The sequence below is a fragment of the Carlito syrichta genome, unplaced genomic scaffold, assembly GCF_000164805.1.
Source record: "Carlito syrichta isolate Samal-C Ts95f unplaced genomic scaffold, Tarsius_syrichta-2.0.1 Scaffold152793, whole genome shotgun sequence".
NCBI classification, from domain to species: Eukaryota; Metazoa; Chordata; class Mammalia; order Primates; family Tarsiidae; genus Carlito; species Carlito syrichta.
Window position 1 is genome coordinate 289310 of NW_007096889.1, and position 16874 is coordinate 306183.

Consider the following 16874-nt stretch of genomic DNA (forward strand, 5'->3'; position numbering starts at 1 on the left):
TAGGTGCCTTCTTAGGCTGTTAATTTGTGATCCTTCCATTTTCTTCATGTGCATTTGTAGGGATATAAATTCCCCTCTTACTACAGCTTTCCTGACATCCCAGAGATTTTGGTGAGCTGTTTCTTCATTTTCATTGGTTTCCAGGTATCTTTTAATCTCTAGTTTGATTTCCTCATTGACCCAGGAGTTGTTTAGCATCATGCTGTTTAGTGTCCATGTCTTTGTGGGTTTTGGGGGGACCTTGTTGGTGTTAATGCTTATTTTTATTCCACTGTGGTCCGAGAAGGTGCCTGGTATAATTTCAGTCCTTTTAAGTTTGCTTATGCTTGACTTATGGCCAAGTATGTGGTTGATCTTAGAGTACGTTCCATGTGGTGATGAGTAGAGTGTGTATTCTGTGGCCTTTGGATGGAGGGTTCTGTAGGTATCAATTAAGTCCATTTGATCAAGAGTCACATTGAGGTTTTGGATCTCATTGCTGCTTTTTTGTCCTGATGATCTGTCTAGGGTTGTGAGTGGGGTATTAAAGTCCCCAGCTACGATGGTATTGGAATCGATATCTTTTTTTAGTTTACCTAGGAGATGCTTTATGAAAGTTGGTGCTCCTATGTTCAGTGCATATATGTTTAGGATGGATATTTCTTGTTGATGGATTGAACCTTTTATTATTATGTAGTGGCCTTCTGTATCTTTTTTAATTTTTGATAGCTTAAAGGGTATTTTGTCTGAGATTAGGATCGCAACTCCTCCTTTCTTTTGTTTCCCATCCTCTTTGAGTCTGTGAGTGTCCTTTCTAGTGAGGTGAGTCTCTTGAAGGCAATAGATTGTTGCCTGGTGATGTTTTATCCATTTTGTCATTCTATGTCTTTTCAGTGGTGCATTTAGTCTGTTCACATTCAAACTAATTATTGAGATGTGAGAGTTGATCCCTATCATAATGTTCTTACAGAGTTTTTGTTCTTCCTGTTTGTGTGTTGTCTTTCTTTTGGTTTTAGAGTTCGATCATGTGTGTGTTTTTAATCTTTTGTCTATACTCTTGTGAAGAATGTTGTTGTTCTTTTTTCCTTTTCTTCTGTGTTCAATAGTTTCTTAAGTGTTTCTTGTAGTGGTGGTCTGGTGGCAGCGTAGGTTCTTAGGGATTGGATATCTGGGAAAGATTTCCATTCTCCCTCACTGATGAAGCTTAGTTTGGCTCCTTAGGTTATTCTCAGTTAACATTGTTTATCTTTTAGAACTTTGAAGATAGGGCTCCAAGCTCTCCTAGCCTGGAGGGTTTCTGTAGATAAATCTGCTGCTATTCTAGTTGGTCTTCCCTGGTAGGTAGTCTGACCTTTTTCTCTTGCAGCCTTTAGGATTTTTTATTTTATACCTACTTTATTTAGGCAAATTATTATGTGTCTGGGAGTTGGTCTTCTCATTTATTGTCTTGAAGGGGTTCTCTGAATCTCTTGTATTTGAATTTTTTCATCCTTGATGAGATGAGGGAAGTTTTCTTGAATATTCCATGAAATGTTTGTTCCAGTGTGGCCTCTGTTTCTCTCTCTGCCTCAGGAAGCCCAATTACTCTTAGGTTTGGTCTCTTGAAGTGGTCATTCATCTCTTGAAGGTTTTGTTCTGTCTTTTTGGGTTTCTTTTCTATGCTTTTGACAGTTTGGGCTAGTTCTGTGTTTGGACTTTGCCCTCTAAGATTCTTTCTTCTGCTTGGCTAATTCTGCTTTCCATACTTATTAGTTTGTTATTTATTTCCATCACTGTATTCTTTACTGCTGTTATTTCTGACATCAGCTCCTTCCTGTTTTCCTCTTGTCTCTCCTCAATTTTTAAAGTTCTCTCTATTAATGTCTTGATGTCTGGGTTTGTTGCATGTGACCAGCCATTCTGGGGGCTCTTCATTGTTTGTGTTCCAGAATCTGTTTTCCAGTGTCTGATCTCCCAGGGCTCTGTGTGAGACCTATATTCTTCTTTTGGTTTTTCTTCATTTGTGCAGTGTTTCCCCCTCTCTACTTTTCCTTTCCCTCCACGTCACCATCTTCTTTAATTCTGTTATTCAGGTGTGGAGGGGTTGTTTTTACTTCTGTTTGTTTAATCTCCTATTCTTCTTTATGTATGTCCTCCTACTTTGTTCAATTCTGGAGTTGCACTGTAGGTTGTGGGTGGTCCTTTTTGCAGTTTTGAATTTTATTTAAAGGGGGAGCTGTGATTCAGAATCTATCTGCAGGTCCTGGTATCCACTGACAGGTGTATGAATAATCTGAAACCCACTTCCCACTACCTTGGAATCTGTCTGTGTAGTGGCCTTGTAGGTTTACTCCCTGAAATAAAATGCAGTTAACAGAGGGAAGAGAATGGTGCAGGCAGGGAGTGGGGGGTGGAGAGAGAGAGAAGTAAGGGTGAAAACAGACAAGAGTACCAACAAATGGAGAGACAAAAATTGAAACATATAAAAACAATAGACCACGGCTACAAACTAACCAACTCCCACACACAAAAAAACCGAATACACAATGTTGCTAACATACAAGCTTACCAACCTCCTTATTGTTGTGCTATTCCTCTATACAAAGATATGGCTTACAGAGAGAAGAAAAAAAAGGAGAAAGAAGGAGAAAAAAAGGGGGGGAACAAAACAAGGAATAGAATCAAGTCAGTAGACTAACAGAACCAATCAAGCACACTCTGAGATTTTTTGTTTAAGTTGAATGTCCTTTCAGCTCTGATTTCTAGCTGTCTTTTCAAGCTGGTAAGTTTGTTCAAGGTTAGGATCAGTTGACCCTGGCCTGCTGTGAAGGGCAGTTCAGATCATCATTCAATTCACCACTGCCTCGTTCACTACTCAGATCTGACCTGTGTCTGTCAGGCTTCCATTTTTCCCCTTTCGGTGTTATTACCTTGAATCGCCAGCAGGTGGTGTTATTCCTCGCTCCAGATGGTCTTTATCACAGCTGCTCGCCCCGCCCCTAAGGGGAGGGAGGTGTTGCCTGGAGACACACAGGAGGAGACCCACAGCCTGGCAGGACATCCAGTGGTAGTAGACCTCAGTAGATCTTGCTTGCAGGGGCTTCAAGGTCTGACGTCGTGAATCGCCTCAGGCGTGGGCCGTGCCATGTGTAATGGCTGCCTTGGCGGTGGCGGCTGTGGCTCACCTCAGGCACTGATGGTCCGATGTGGAATGGCTGTGTTGGCGGTGGTGGCAGCAGTGGTGGCAGCAGCGGCGGCAGCAGCGGCTGGCCTCAGGCACAGGTGGAGTGATGTGTCGTAAAGTTCTTTTAAAAAGCAATCAACCTGGTAAAAGATGAGACATGAAGCTGACTCTTTGCTTCATCTGGAATGAAAAGGAACACATAACTTTTTAGTATTAGATATAAACACAGAAAGATAGAAAGTCATGCCTATCTTGGTTAAATACAGTGGACTTATTTTCTCTTTTTTTCTTGGAAACTCTACTCAGTAGTAAAGATGCTGCTTAAATTTTACTTTTGAAATAAAAACTCACCCATGCTAATAGACTAAACTCCCTCTTCTATAGCTCTGGTCTTACCCACCTATTTGACTCATAGCCTCTCTCTATATATACACACAAGATGATATAGATTGGAGATTATGTATATAAATTCCAAAATACCAGAATTATTATTTTTTTGGAGGATGGGCCCATTGTAATACAGGTTTCCCCCTCTAGGTAAATGTTCTAATAATCCATCAGCATCAGTGTCCCATGTAGCATTGTTGTAAGACGCTGTGAGAGGCTTCAGTTAATATTTTTTTGGAGAGTCTTTCCACATGTTTGCTCATTTCATTATGAGTGATTTATGAGTGCACCTGCCCACACTGTCCTGAGTGTTCAGCAGTTTTTGACCAAAAATGACATGAACCCCCACCCCTCCACCTATTTACCTGATCTCATCCTGAGCAACTTTTTTTTTGCTGCCCCAGATGATAAAAGTCCTCAGAGGGAAACGTTTTGCCAAAGTGGAAGAAGTGAAACAAAAACCAGCAGAAACTCTAAAAGCCATCAAAATCAACAAGTTCAAAAACAGTTTTGAGCAGCAGAAAAGCATCTTGGTAGTTGTATTACATCAACCAGAATAAATACACAATTTTTTATAAATAAATTTTGGGGTTTTTTGGGTCCCCCCTTATATTTTGTTTGGATTCAAGATTGTTTTATGTGGTGTGAATTTAACACCTTCCATGAATAGTTTTTGTTTATTTTCTTTCTTTAAAGAGAAGCATTTGAAAACTTATTAAAAATCTATGAAGAGTTTGGGGTTCAGTGCAGTCATTTGCTAAGGAGAAGGGATACCATGGATTCCTTAAAGAATGGGAACTTCGACATGGTGATAGTTGAAGCTTTTGACTTCTGTCTTTTCCTGATTGCTGAGAAGCTTGGGAAGCCATTTGTGTCCATTCTCCTCCCCCCACATTTGGCTTTGTGGACTTTGGACTACCAAGCCCCTTGTCTTATGTTCCAGTATTTGGTTCCTTGGTGACTGACCACATGGACTTCTGGGGCCGAGTGAAGAATTTCCTGATGTTCTTTAGTTACATTAGGAAGCAATGGCAAATGCAATCTGTGTTTGACAACACCATCACGGAGCATTTCTCAGAAGGCTCGAGGCCAGTTTTGTCTCATCTCCTATGGAAATCAGAGCTGTGGTTTGTGAACTCTGACTTTGCCTTTGATTTTGCCTGGCCCCTGCTTCCCAATGCTGTTTATGTTGGAAGCTTAATGGCCAGACCTATTAAACCAGTATCACAAGTAAGTGAACCCTCAGCACTCAGTTTGGGCTTCACAGGAGTCCTTCAGTTCACAGTAGATGGATAACCCCAGCTAGTGGGATCTTGAAACTGAGGTAGGGTGAGACAAGGGAGAACCTAGGGCATGCCTTTTAAGGAATTACTCACTGTCATGACTGTGCAAGAACAGTGAGGCTTTGGGATATCCTGAGATTGAAGGTCTTCTTACAAGGTCGCCTGTGCTCCCTTCTTGCCTTATCCTAGTCCTAGCCTCAGAAATATAAGCCTGCTATTTTCGTTGTGATTACATTGATCATGTCTACACTAAATATGTAGTTTGTGCCCATTATATGGAGGGATGGATGGAGGGACAGATGATAGGTGGATGGAATTGGTACAAATGCCACACTAAATCATCTGGTATATACAGTCGCAAGAAATTCTTTACTGTGTACTGTCCTACTTATGCTATAAGCATGAATGTATTTCTATAGAAAGTGGCAGGTGGTTCTTTCTGGGACTTCCTTGCAACAATTGCAAAGGAGATGAGTTACTCACAATGAAACAGACAACACCACCAGATAGAGAGTAAATCAGGGTGGGACTATATTAGACTGAAGGCAAGAACTGCAGGTGTTGTCTCCAGTGTCCCCTGCCTGTAAATCCCTGGCTTGCGGCTCCACCTAGGCCTCCAGTTTCATCTTTCTCTGTGGGCCCTCAGCCAGTGTAACTTGTAAGTGCTGTCCAGGTGATCTGAATGCACAGCCCAGACTCAGAACTGGTACTTACAGAAGTTTTTAGAAGGGAGAAAAGTTAAGATTAACTGGCCGCCTGTTGTCTATCAGTCCTGGGTTGCCATTTTACAGAACTTACTGTGTATTATATCCTGCCACCCATAGAAAGTTGTGATAATTTCTGTTTTTGTAAATGAAGGAGAACAGTCCATCACCACAGAGTCCAGAGGCCCTGAGGCCTGGGCTTTCAAGGCAGCAAAGTGTCTACCCTTCCTCCTTTGACCTTACATTGTGTGAGCAGGAAGAGTTGAGGAATGATCCATGGGTGAGATGGGCTGTGTCAGTGGAAGGTTTTAGGAGTGGAGCTGAGAGGGAAACACTGCAGGTAGCGAGAGCAGGTGGCCCATGTGTGGAAGCAGAAATAATATGGCCATGAGTCTGGGTTGCCTGCATGACGCAGGTTAGACTACAGTAGTGGAAGTTTCAGTTGCATGAATAAAGCCATAGTGTTTTACCAGAGGCCTTTGTTATTAGGAGGGTGGGTCAGGCCTTGGCCAATAAGGAAAGGAATTATTATGAGGGTGATAATGACAGTAATGACTGTAATAACTGTGAGACAACATATGCTTTTTTTGAAACACATTTTCTTCTCTGCATTTTCCAATGTTTATGTAATGTTCTTTTGTTGTTTTTGTAATTTGAAAGAGGATGACAAGGCTGTTTTAAAGTGTTGTGAAGCTATGCTGGGTGAAATCCAGTAGGGACTGATTTACCTAGTAAGATGAGGGATCAGGAGCTGGGGGGAGCCGCACAAGTGCATGGAGAATCAAAATCTAAAAAAATTTTGGAAGTAAGAGTTGACAGAACTGTGTTAAAACCCAAGATTGAGATATTAGATATTAATTTTCCTTAAGAACTGGTTGGGGTAATGTAAGCTGCCCAGGTCTGCTATTGGGACAGGGTATTGCTGCTCTTTTCAAAATCTCCCCATGTGATTATAATTTGCAGTCAGGTGGATGAACCACAGAGATAGAAGATGAAGTATGTACAAAGATCAGTGACCAAAAATATCATGGAATATCAGAGGTCAACACGCTTACTGACACACATCACATGTGGATGGCAGTAAGCCTTAGCGTATTCTGCCTACATTTCTTCTTAGGATAGTGATATTTTCCTAGCTTCTTCATCCAGCCTCCAGAAGTCCCACTTCCCAGACTGGACCCTAAAATCTGCCACTGATACTTTTCTTAACACTACCTCTTCTGACCTGGTATTGGAATACTCCTATGACTTCTTGAAGCTAGAATGGGTGCAGGGTCAAGGATGGCCATGATTCTGGCCCAGAGTTTTAAAAAGGAAAGATGTTCCCATGAACACAATGACCATGAGCCCAATGCAGACGGTGCTGAGCTGTATCAGGACCCATGACGACAGTTTTAGGACAGTGAGCACAAGGCACTGATAGAGGGTGTATTAGTAAATAGTTTTTCATTTTATGGCTGCCTAGGCTTTTATAAACTACTTTGTCATGTCTTTTCCTTTGTTACCTCTCTCCAGGACTTGGAGGACTTCATCACCAAGTTTGGGGACTCTGGTTTTGTCCTTGTGGTCCTGGGCTCCACAGTGAGCCACTATCAGACCCAGGAAGTTCTCAAGGAAATGAACAGTGCCTTTGCTCACCTTCCACAAGGGGTCTTATGGAAGTGTCAGCGTTATCATTGGCCCAATGATGTCAACTTGTCCACAAATGTGAAAATTGTGGAATGGTTTCCTCGGAGTGACCTCCTGGGTAAGGGCTTCTCAGGTCTGCTTCTCTTTTTCTGTTGACCTGGGCTTTGAGCATTAGCCAGATATTTGCATCTGCCTGACAGGTGTGGCTAAGATTTAAAAAGAAAAAGTGGCCAGCTGTAGTTCTTGGGAAATCAGGCTACACTTCCAATGTGATCAGATGCCAAGACAACCATCTTTCCTCTATTTTTATAATCCCTGGTCTAGTGTGTGAATGCAGAGGTGATAGTCCCGTCAAGTACCATTAACCCTACTGTATTTGTTCTTGGACAAGGTCACTCAAACAAAATCTGAGAAAACGTTGGAACTCTGAGAATATATACAGGAGCTTGGGGGTGTGGCCAGTCTCTTTAGTGACACTGATGCCAATGGTGTCTTTAGCATATGCCAAAATATCTGTGTTTCAAGCTCAGAAAATTCACAGTTGGTGATTTGCTCCATTGAGTTATCTGGTATAGAGAGCTCCTTCACTCCCAACAGATTGTCTGTGTTCCCAGTGCTGCTTCTTAGAGACACCTGACTGTTATAGCCACTGACTACAGCAGAGGCTCATAACTGGGAATATGGCTTGAAATAATCTGGTGGATTTAAGAAAGAGATTCCTTGTCTCACTTCTGTAAATGAATCTCTTTAATTCTGGAGTGGGTTGGACATATGATTCCAATTTCCAATAAGATACGAGGAGGGTCTGGTGTACATTGCAGTTGAGTGACACAGGTTGAGATGTACCTTTCATTATCAACACTTTACTTAGCTCTAAATAATGTTGAAATAGAAAGAAAGGAACTGGAAATGTTGAGGTTTAGGTTTCAGTCTGCTTTCAAAGAACTTCTCATAAATTAAGGACATCATTCAATCAGTAAGATTTTTGGGTGACACATGGGTTGTGATGTCAATGCATATATTGGGAATGAAAATAAAAGGAAAATTAGTTGTCACTTTTGGGGGGCCAGCCCCTGAAAAGAGAGTTAGGAGGTCCCTTGGAAGGTGTGATGGCGTCGGTGATTCATAGGGATAGATATTAAAAGAAAGAAAGAGACTGGGGGAGAAAGAAAGAAGCTGGACTCTGTCTAGTACAGAAGCCATTTATTGGGAGTTTACAGCGTGTGTTTATTCCCAAATTTTACACAGGCAGTCTTACAAGTCTTTCACGTGAACACGTGCAGGAGGGGCGCCCCCCCCCACCCACCAGGTGTTTCCTCAGGCATGAGGAAGAACAATCCCAATTAAATCACAAAACCTTTACATGAACACAAAGCCAGGTGAGTGAGGGGCATCCCTCACCCACCAGGTGTTTCCTGGAGTATGAGGAACGGCAATCCTGATTAAATCACAAGACATTTACATGAACATAGAGCCTGGTGGATGAGGGGAGTCCTCCCACCCACCAGGTGTTTCCCCAAGCATGATGAATGGGGATCCCAAAACTATCTCACTCTTCCTCATGCTTGGTTAATATTTCTTAAAAGCAATACAACAATTCTAATATCATAATATTCTAATAATCAATAACTTTTAAAACCTATGCATACACAGCACCTAATAACCAACCTAAATCCCAATTCCTCTCTATTTTATGCTAATTCTACCTACACTATAGAAACTCTTAATTATAGCCCAAACCAATTCCTAAGGAATGTGGCTCAGTCAAAAGATCATGCTGGGCTGTTTCTGGGAACAATTGATTACAATCTCTTAACAAAATGGCTGTTCCAAAATCCTATAAATCTATTTTAACTTTTATAAAAGTTTCTAATTCCTAATCCTGATCATCAGCAATAAAGCGTCTAAAAATAAAACCCAAGTATAAACTGTAAATTATATTAAAGCCAAAACCGCAAATGTAGAAGATGGAAACAATGTAATTTCTAAAATTAGCTGTATTCTTATTAAACCTCAAACTATCATGTTTGATCATGCTTGAACTGACATAATTCACTGACGTAGCATAACCTATTCTACAACACTTCCTATGAATAAAATAAATTCAATTTCTATTATAAGTAGAAAAGACCCTATACTAACTGTAGCTAAAACCCGGTTTAAAAGAAAGCAGCCTAGTTCAAAGTATGCACTGGGCCCTTAGGAATGTGGTCCAGCCCAAAGTTCGTGCTGGGCCTTTGGGAATGTGGCCCAGCCCAAAGTTTGTGTTGGGCCATTTCTAGTAGCTCTAGATATTTATCTGTATTTTTAAGGTTGAAACAGCACTTTGTATGTATATACTAATTCTACAAATATACTATTAAATCTTAAAAGAAGCTTGTACCATATTAAAGGCTCCCAAATGTGACCTGAGGTTGAATTATGTTAAGTTTAAAGCTGAAACCGCAGTCTGTGAGAAACGGGAACAATGGACTACTAAAGTAAGCCATGCCTGTCGTACTCTTGGAACTTCATGCTTAGAGCATCAAAGTCCCTGCTAGTGGGTCATGCCAAACAACAAAGAAGGGAAGAGGGAATGGGCCTTCAGCTCCTGAACTCATCCTAGTGGTCTCAGGGTCAGCAGCCTGCCTGGATCCCTAATGCTCAGGTGGGCCTCCACAGCTGGCTCCCAACAGTCACTGGATAAAATAGAACTCAAGACAGAGAAGACAGAGAAGGCGGAGACAGAGAGAGAGAGAAACACACACAGGAAGAATATAGAGATGAGAGAAACAAGAGAGGCACTGGAGATCAGAGAGAAGGAAGGATGAATAGATAGAGATATATGCCTCACTTAACTCTCTTCTCATTAAATTCCCTGGGTTTTGAGTCCTAGCTGGGTTTCTGGCTGAGATGAGAAGTCTCTACACGAAGGCCAGGCTTAGAATCTTACATCCTGGAACTGTGCCCTTAGATGTGCTCCAACAAAAGTCAGGCTACAGGACAGCTCCAACACACTTCGAGATCCTCTTGGCATTTTCTTATGTCCTTCCTGCTTTGCCTTGTGTTCTGAAACCTTGCATACTAAATGTTCCACCAACTTTCTGGTTTGCAACAGCTCACCCCAAAATTCAACTTTTTGTCACTCATGGGGGACAGAATAGCATCATGGAGGCCATTCAGCATGGTGTGCCCATCGTGGGAATCCCCATATTTCTAGATCAGCCGACAAACATGGTCCAAGTAGGGGCCAAAAAGTTTGGTGTCTCTATTCAGTTACAGAAGCTCAAGGCAGAGACGCTGGCTCTCAAGATGAAACAAATCATAGAAGACCAGAGGTATGCATCTCTTTGGGGTTGAGGTCACTTAGGCTGATTGGAGTCATAAATACTAAGGGCACTATCTGGACTTATTTTTTTTTTTTGAGTTGGAGTCTCACTCTGTCACCCAGACTGGAGTGCAGTGGCCACTCCCGGCCACTGCAACCTCAACCTGCTGGGCTCCGGCGATCCTTCTACCTCAGCCTTCCGAGTAGCCGGAATTACAGGCGCGCGCTACCACGCCCGGCTGATTTTTGATTTACTGTAGAGATGAGGCCTTGCTGCCCAGGCGGGTCTCAAACCCGCGGGCTCAGGCAATCCACTCACCTCAGCCTCCCAAAGACGTGGGATTACAGGCTGAGCCACCGAGCCCGGCTTGGACTTATTTTTAATAAAAACTTTTTTTCTAGATATAGAATAATATGTGTGTGATGCTAAGAGCTGACGTGTACTCTGAGAGCAAGACTAGAGACATTTCAGTTAGATGCTGAGAAAAATTGCCTTTCTATTCTCCAAATACTCCACACTCTTCTCCCCCTTGGCCTTTGGTTTGTGTTGCTCCCTTGCTCTCATTCCCACCTCTTCATGAAGTGACTTCTTCATTACATTTGGATCTCATCTCTCACTTGATTCTTCTCAAAGTTCATCTCTGGTAGTCCCAAGTAGGCTCTTCTCTCACCCACACCAATGATATAATTTTCTTTCAACATTTCTCAGGGTCTGTAATTAGCTCATGTGTTTTATTTTCATCATACTCTATTCCCCCAAACTACAGCATAGAGAGACAGTTCCACAAAGACAGCAGCTTATGTCTTTGTTTTCCACTGTGTTCCTAGCTCAGGGCCTGCCGCCACATTAGCAGTTAATGAATTTTGGTTCATTGAGGAAATAGAAGGGGCCAGGTGACCTCCAAAGGACCATCTAGCAAAACGATCTCATGTGAAGAGAAAAATACCTTTTTCTTTTTCAGATAACTGAGAAGAACTGAATAACTTATTAGCACTTCAAGGGAAGAAACAAGAATCTGATCTCAAGGCTTAACATATTACCTTGCACATAGTTGATACTCAGGCAGTTGTAGTTGAATATCTGAAAATAACCACATAGCTCATTTTTTTAGCTCTAGAAAAGTTGTTTAGTGCCAGTGGTTGTATACTCTCCCAGTCAGTTATATAAATTTGTAGTTTCATGTGGTGTGGATGTTCATTTTCTGCGTATTGGGTTTGTAGCATTTGCTGGATTTTCGACAATCTAGACTCAAAGTGGCCATGATCCACTGGCCTCTGTGAAGGAATAATTGTGGGCTGGAATGGTCTCAGATATTGTGCGTCACTAGGGCCATAATCACAATTTGTGGGACCCGGTGTAGAATGAAATTGTGGGGCGACCTATTATAAAGGTTAAGACTATCATGATGGTGGCAGCAGAAAATTTAATCAAGCACAGGATGTAACTGTGTGGTGCAAATATGCAAACTGCAGTTGAGGAAGCAGAAAAGTGCAGATCTTGTCCTATGCCTGGCAGTTCCCAGAGTGATGTTTTTCACCTGGCTGGCACAAAGTATGTGCTCCATGTATACATCTAATAATTACATCATAGATAATTTTCCTACTGTATAGCATAAGCCTTCTTATAGGAGGGACTAGTCTTAGACATTTAGTCACTTTTTTGGTTGACCAATTTGACATTAAGCATAGATCTTAAGATGTAGGTATCATAATAGAACTTTTCATGGAGACCCACTAGATTATTGCAAAGCCAGGCATACAAAATTTCCTTGAAACTCAGTCTCTGGTGCATCAAATAGAAAAACACGACACATTCTAAGTCTTGTGAAGCCACTTCAGTAACACACCCCCCCTCTGTCTTGCCAACAGGTACAAGTCTGTAGCAGTGGCCGGTAGTATCATCAGGTGCTCCCACCCTCTGAGCCCCACTCAGTGGCTGGTGGGCTGGATCGATCACATTCTTCAGACAGCACACCTCAAGCCCTATGCCTTCCAGCAGCCCTGGCATGAACAATACCTGCTTGATGTCTTCTTGTTCCTGCTGGGGCTCACCCTGGGCACCACGTGGCTTTGTGGAAAACTGTTGGGTATGGGGGTCAGGTGGCTACGTGGGACCAGAAAGCTGAAGGAGACCTGAGGACAGTGCAGCCTTGAGGGGGTGTGCTTGGTGGACTGTGTCATCATTCCTCACAGGCTTCCACCAGTTCTGGCAACCCTATTCTCCACTCATATGCACTTGCTAATTTTGCTGCAAATTCCTCCTAACTAGCTTCTTCCTGTTGCAGAATTCTATACCCAGGACTCTTGTTCTTTATTTGCTATTCAGCAAGGGTGGTGCTATGATTCTATCTCTGAGTGACCTGGACTACCTATCCTCAAATTTCCAGCCTTGAAGCTTGTTCTCCTCATCCCCTTATCTGAATCGGGGAGCCTGACCATGGCAGCCTCCATGACCAAGACCTCAGCCTCCCTCCCTCACTCTTGACCTCACCACTTGTCATAATAACACCTAAGAAAGGAAACTGGCAAATTCTTTTGTTTTCTGTTGACTTCCCCTGCCTGTTATCCTTAGTGCTCAAGAAGTCTGTCCTGGCATGTAAGTTCAGGTTCAGTCACACCCTGGCTTCTTTCCACACTGGGTGCTGGCAAAGAGCTCCTTCTTTGCTGGTCAGACTTAGAGACTGTGGGTGTTCAGATTTTCCAGAAAGTAAAAGTTTTTGCAGTTATATCTCTCTTCCTCCTCTCTCTACCCCTCTACACATAGGCCAAGGGACTTACATCTTAGTTGCCCAGAATTCTGACCTCTGGCAGCTAAAGCCAATAAAGGGAAGTTGGCTATATTCTGCAGAAGAGGCTGGCAAGAACCAAGGGAGCTGAAAGTGAGTGTGGGGTGTACATCTGTAGTGTTTGAAGAACATGGAAAATGCCAAGGAAACCTTCCAGCCTACTTAACCTGTTGAAGCAGAATCTTTTGATATTTAGTCTGTCCTTTATTTATGCACTGAAGCAACAAGCAATCTTGTACTTGATGAAAAATAAAAACTTCTGTTTCTTGGTTACAATCTCTGGCTAGGCACTGACTTGTTCTCAATAACTTTCTAAGTGTGATGGGCACTGCAGGAAGGGAGACGAGCAGATAATTTCAACAATGGAGCCCCAACCCTCCATTCTGTGTAGATAAGAAGAGGGAATGAAATTGGTTTTTTTTTTAATTCCAAAAACAGCACAGAGAGGGCTGTGTGTCATCCCTGCAGGGAGTGTTGCCACATCTAGTGGGCACTAAACCTTAAGTAGTATAAGAAGGATGAAAACCACACTATTTAGTGTTCTGTAGAAAATATGATTTATAGATGGATTTTCTTTTCAGTCATTATGGCTCTGAAATGCTTCCTGTGCAATGGATTTTGTACTAATGCATAGGACAGATATATCTTCTTCAAAATGTCCTTACTTAAGTCTTACTGAGAGGCGTTAGAATTGATCTGAACATTCATGGGTACTGTTCCCTTATTAAGCCTACCCTACTCTTTGCTAATTCCTTCCTTTTAGCTGGCATTAAGGAAAATACTGAGGTAGGTATCAGGGTGGATAAAATGGAGCATGGCACAGGGACTTTCCCTTTGCTGGGCCTCTCACAATCTGTATGTAATTAGATGCTATATGAACTATAAAGATCAATAGGAAAGTAAAATAAAACCTCCATCACCCATCTTGGTTCTCTTACTTAAAAAAAAAAACAAAAAACCGATTGTAACAAAACTATCTCTTGAATTCCTGTTACAGGCCTGGTGGACAGCTAATGAGTCCAAGAAAAATCATACTTGTGAAGGAGGTTCACTGTGCATGGGTAACCAGTTTGTCTGATTCTGTGAGACAGAACAGCACACACAGAAGACAGATAAAGTAAGTTTAGTGGCCTAAGATAATTAAGTCTCTAAATGAAGCCAAAATATAGAGGATGAGAAACTAGAATAAGTGGGAGGAATAAAAACATGGTAGATTCAAGCCTATGTACTCCAGTTTAAATAAAAGATTGACAGACCACGGAAGCCCAGTTTAAACTTCTCAGCTGATTGCTGCTTCATAAGCTACATCTAAAATGTAAGGGACATAGGAGGGTTGAATATAAAAGGATAAGAAAAGATAGGTCTTTCAATTAATGCAAAATACAATTTGAATAGTTAGTAATAATATCCAGCAAAATAAACCTAGGTTGAAAAGCATTACTAGAGACAAAATTGCCACTTTCATAATGAAAACTCACAGTTTTGCTGGGAAAGTGTAATACCTGAAACTGCGATTGTTAATACTTATGTATTTCATGAACGGGTTTATGGTGTATAGAGCAATGATTGCCATAACAACAAGGAAAAATATAATCTTAACAGGAGATTTAAAACATTTTAATGAGTAGAAACATTTTAATGAAAACTTAACACATTCATAAAAGTAGATCTTCTTCAAGCTCAGCATTTAGCTTCAGTGATTACTAACACCTGGCAAATTATCTTTTCTTTCTGTTCCCACCCACTTCTGAGCTTCTTCACCACTACCAAGTCATCATGAGTCTTCATCGCTAAATGTTTCATAATGCACTATAAGAGAAGAGGAATTTATTTTTATATAACCAAAATAACATAGAGCTCTTCTCCAAAGTAACCATAACCACTTAATATCATTAATTTTGTGTTCACATAAATTTGCCACATATAATATTTTAAGAATATTTTGAATCATCTTACTAAGATGTTAATACTCCTGATAACCGACTCTTCATATCAGTTGTCCTGTCTGCTTTTTCTCAGTAATATTTGTCATTAATATAGTAGAAATTTTATTTATTAGTGTGTTTAGCATTTTTCTTCCCAGCAGAACAATAATTAGCTTTCAATGCAATTGTTGAATGAATAAATAAGTTTGAAGCTTGACGAGTCCTTTATTTTGCATTACGGAAAGTACAGGAATAATAGATGAACCAGTCAACCTCTCTCCTCCTGGTCAATCTCTCTTCTTCCACACCTTTCCCTCCCTCTTCACAGTGGACATGACTATGTGAGAAATGAACAAATGTATAAGAAAGTAGCGCTTTAAATTCAGATGAAAAATAACATTTGGAGACTGAAGATGGTAATAGTACAAACAGAATTCAAGGGCTCAATTCACCATAGACATGATTCATTGGAAGATTTCTCTGCCTGATTCGAGTTACACTGAAAGCCCTTCCTAAAGCGAGTCTTGGTTTGAAGATGGAGAGGCACGGGTGATGAACGACCCTAGTGATGCCTGCATTCCCCGGGGGCCGACATTACAAGGGGGCAAAATTACAAGTTATCTTAAGTTTGTGTACTGGAAGGTTATGGAAAGAATCCCAGTTCTATTGTTCTGTTTTAGGACATTCATAATTGCCATCTCAGCTTTAGAATTTCAGTCCTCCAGGTGCAGATCAGGACTTTTTAGGACACTACCCCATCTACCCCATCTTCATGAATGGTACTGTATTGCAGCAGCCTCAGATCATACAGAGTGCTTGCGTAATATTTACCTATTCTGAAGAAATTAACTGGAGGATAGGTTGGTAAAGACAAGGATTTATTATTACTTATGGGAGGGAAACAATGGCAGCTGGTTGGTATAAGGTTTTCCACATTCCAATAGATGTGGGGAGAGATTATATATCCCCAGTGTGGGAAAGACAAGACGAAAGTCTTGAGTTTGCAGATAGGATGCATAACTTTTTAAAATTAACCTTTAAATTGTTTATTTTAAAATTGCGGGGTACAATTCAGGGTTAGGTATACAAATATTCATTGTGCAGGTATGCATATCTTAAGGGCATTCAACAGACACAGATGACTTTGGCCAGGGGCCATCCTCCCAGTCAGAGGACAGTTATCAGGAGGGGAGAGGGAGAGGGCACATGTTCTGTATTTACCCCACATCCCATCCTTGCTTCTGGCAGCTCCATCCTTATAATCTTCACGTAACATTTGTCTTCTGGATGTTCCCTGGAGTGGAGAAATGGGTTATACATTGTATTCAAATCCCAAAAATACAATACAGTTCATAGATACCAAAGAGCAAAGTATCTATGATTGTAACAATACCTATTTTAACTTTCTTCCACATTGACATAAGAGAGGAAAACCAGCCAGCCAAAGAGTCCTGAGCCATGGTATAGGTGGCCTTGAATTCAGGATGCATAGCAGTTAAGGCAGTAGTTAGATGGTACAGGTTTCTCTCTGTGCATCTGTTAGTATGTCCATGGTAGGCTGGACTTAGGGCATTTCTAGCTGACCCAGCAGGCTGATTGATTGTGAACTTGTGCCAAAGTCACTGTCCATTGCAGGTAGGTGTTTCCTGTAAACAGAATGAAAGGTAGGAACCCTGAGGATTTTAGAATGGAAGAACTGTTGTCTCAGTCC

At 41.4% G+C, this 16874-nt stretch overlaps 1 protein-coding gene across 1 annotated transcript in view; it reads left to right on the top strand.

Moving 5' to 3' along the window:
* The window catches only part of LOC103251989 (UDP-glucuronosyltransferase 3A2-like), a 39287-nt gene extending 26698 nt beyond the window's left edge, over nucleotides 1-12589 (top strand). The window contains 5 exon segments of the mRNA XM_021708857.1: nucleotides 4226-4412; nucleotides 4415-4759; nucleotides 7032-7263; nucleotides 10243-10462; nucleotides 12322-12589. Coding sequence (XP_021564532.1) covers nucleotides 4226-4412; nucleotides 4415-4759; nucleotides 7032-7263; nucleotides 10243-10462; nucleotides 12322-12589 — 1252 coding nt within the window.
* Nucleotides 12590-16874: the final 4285 nt, after the last annotated feature.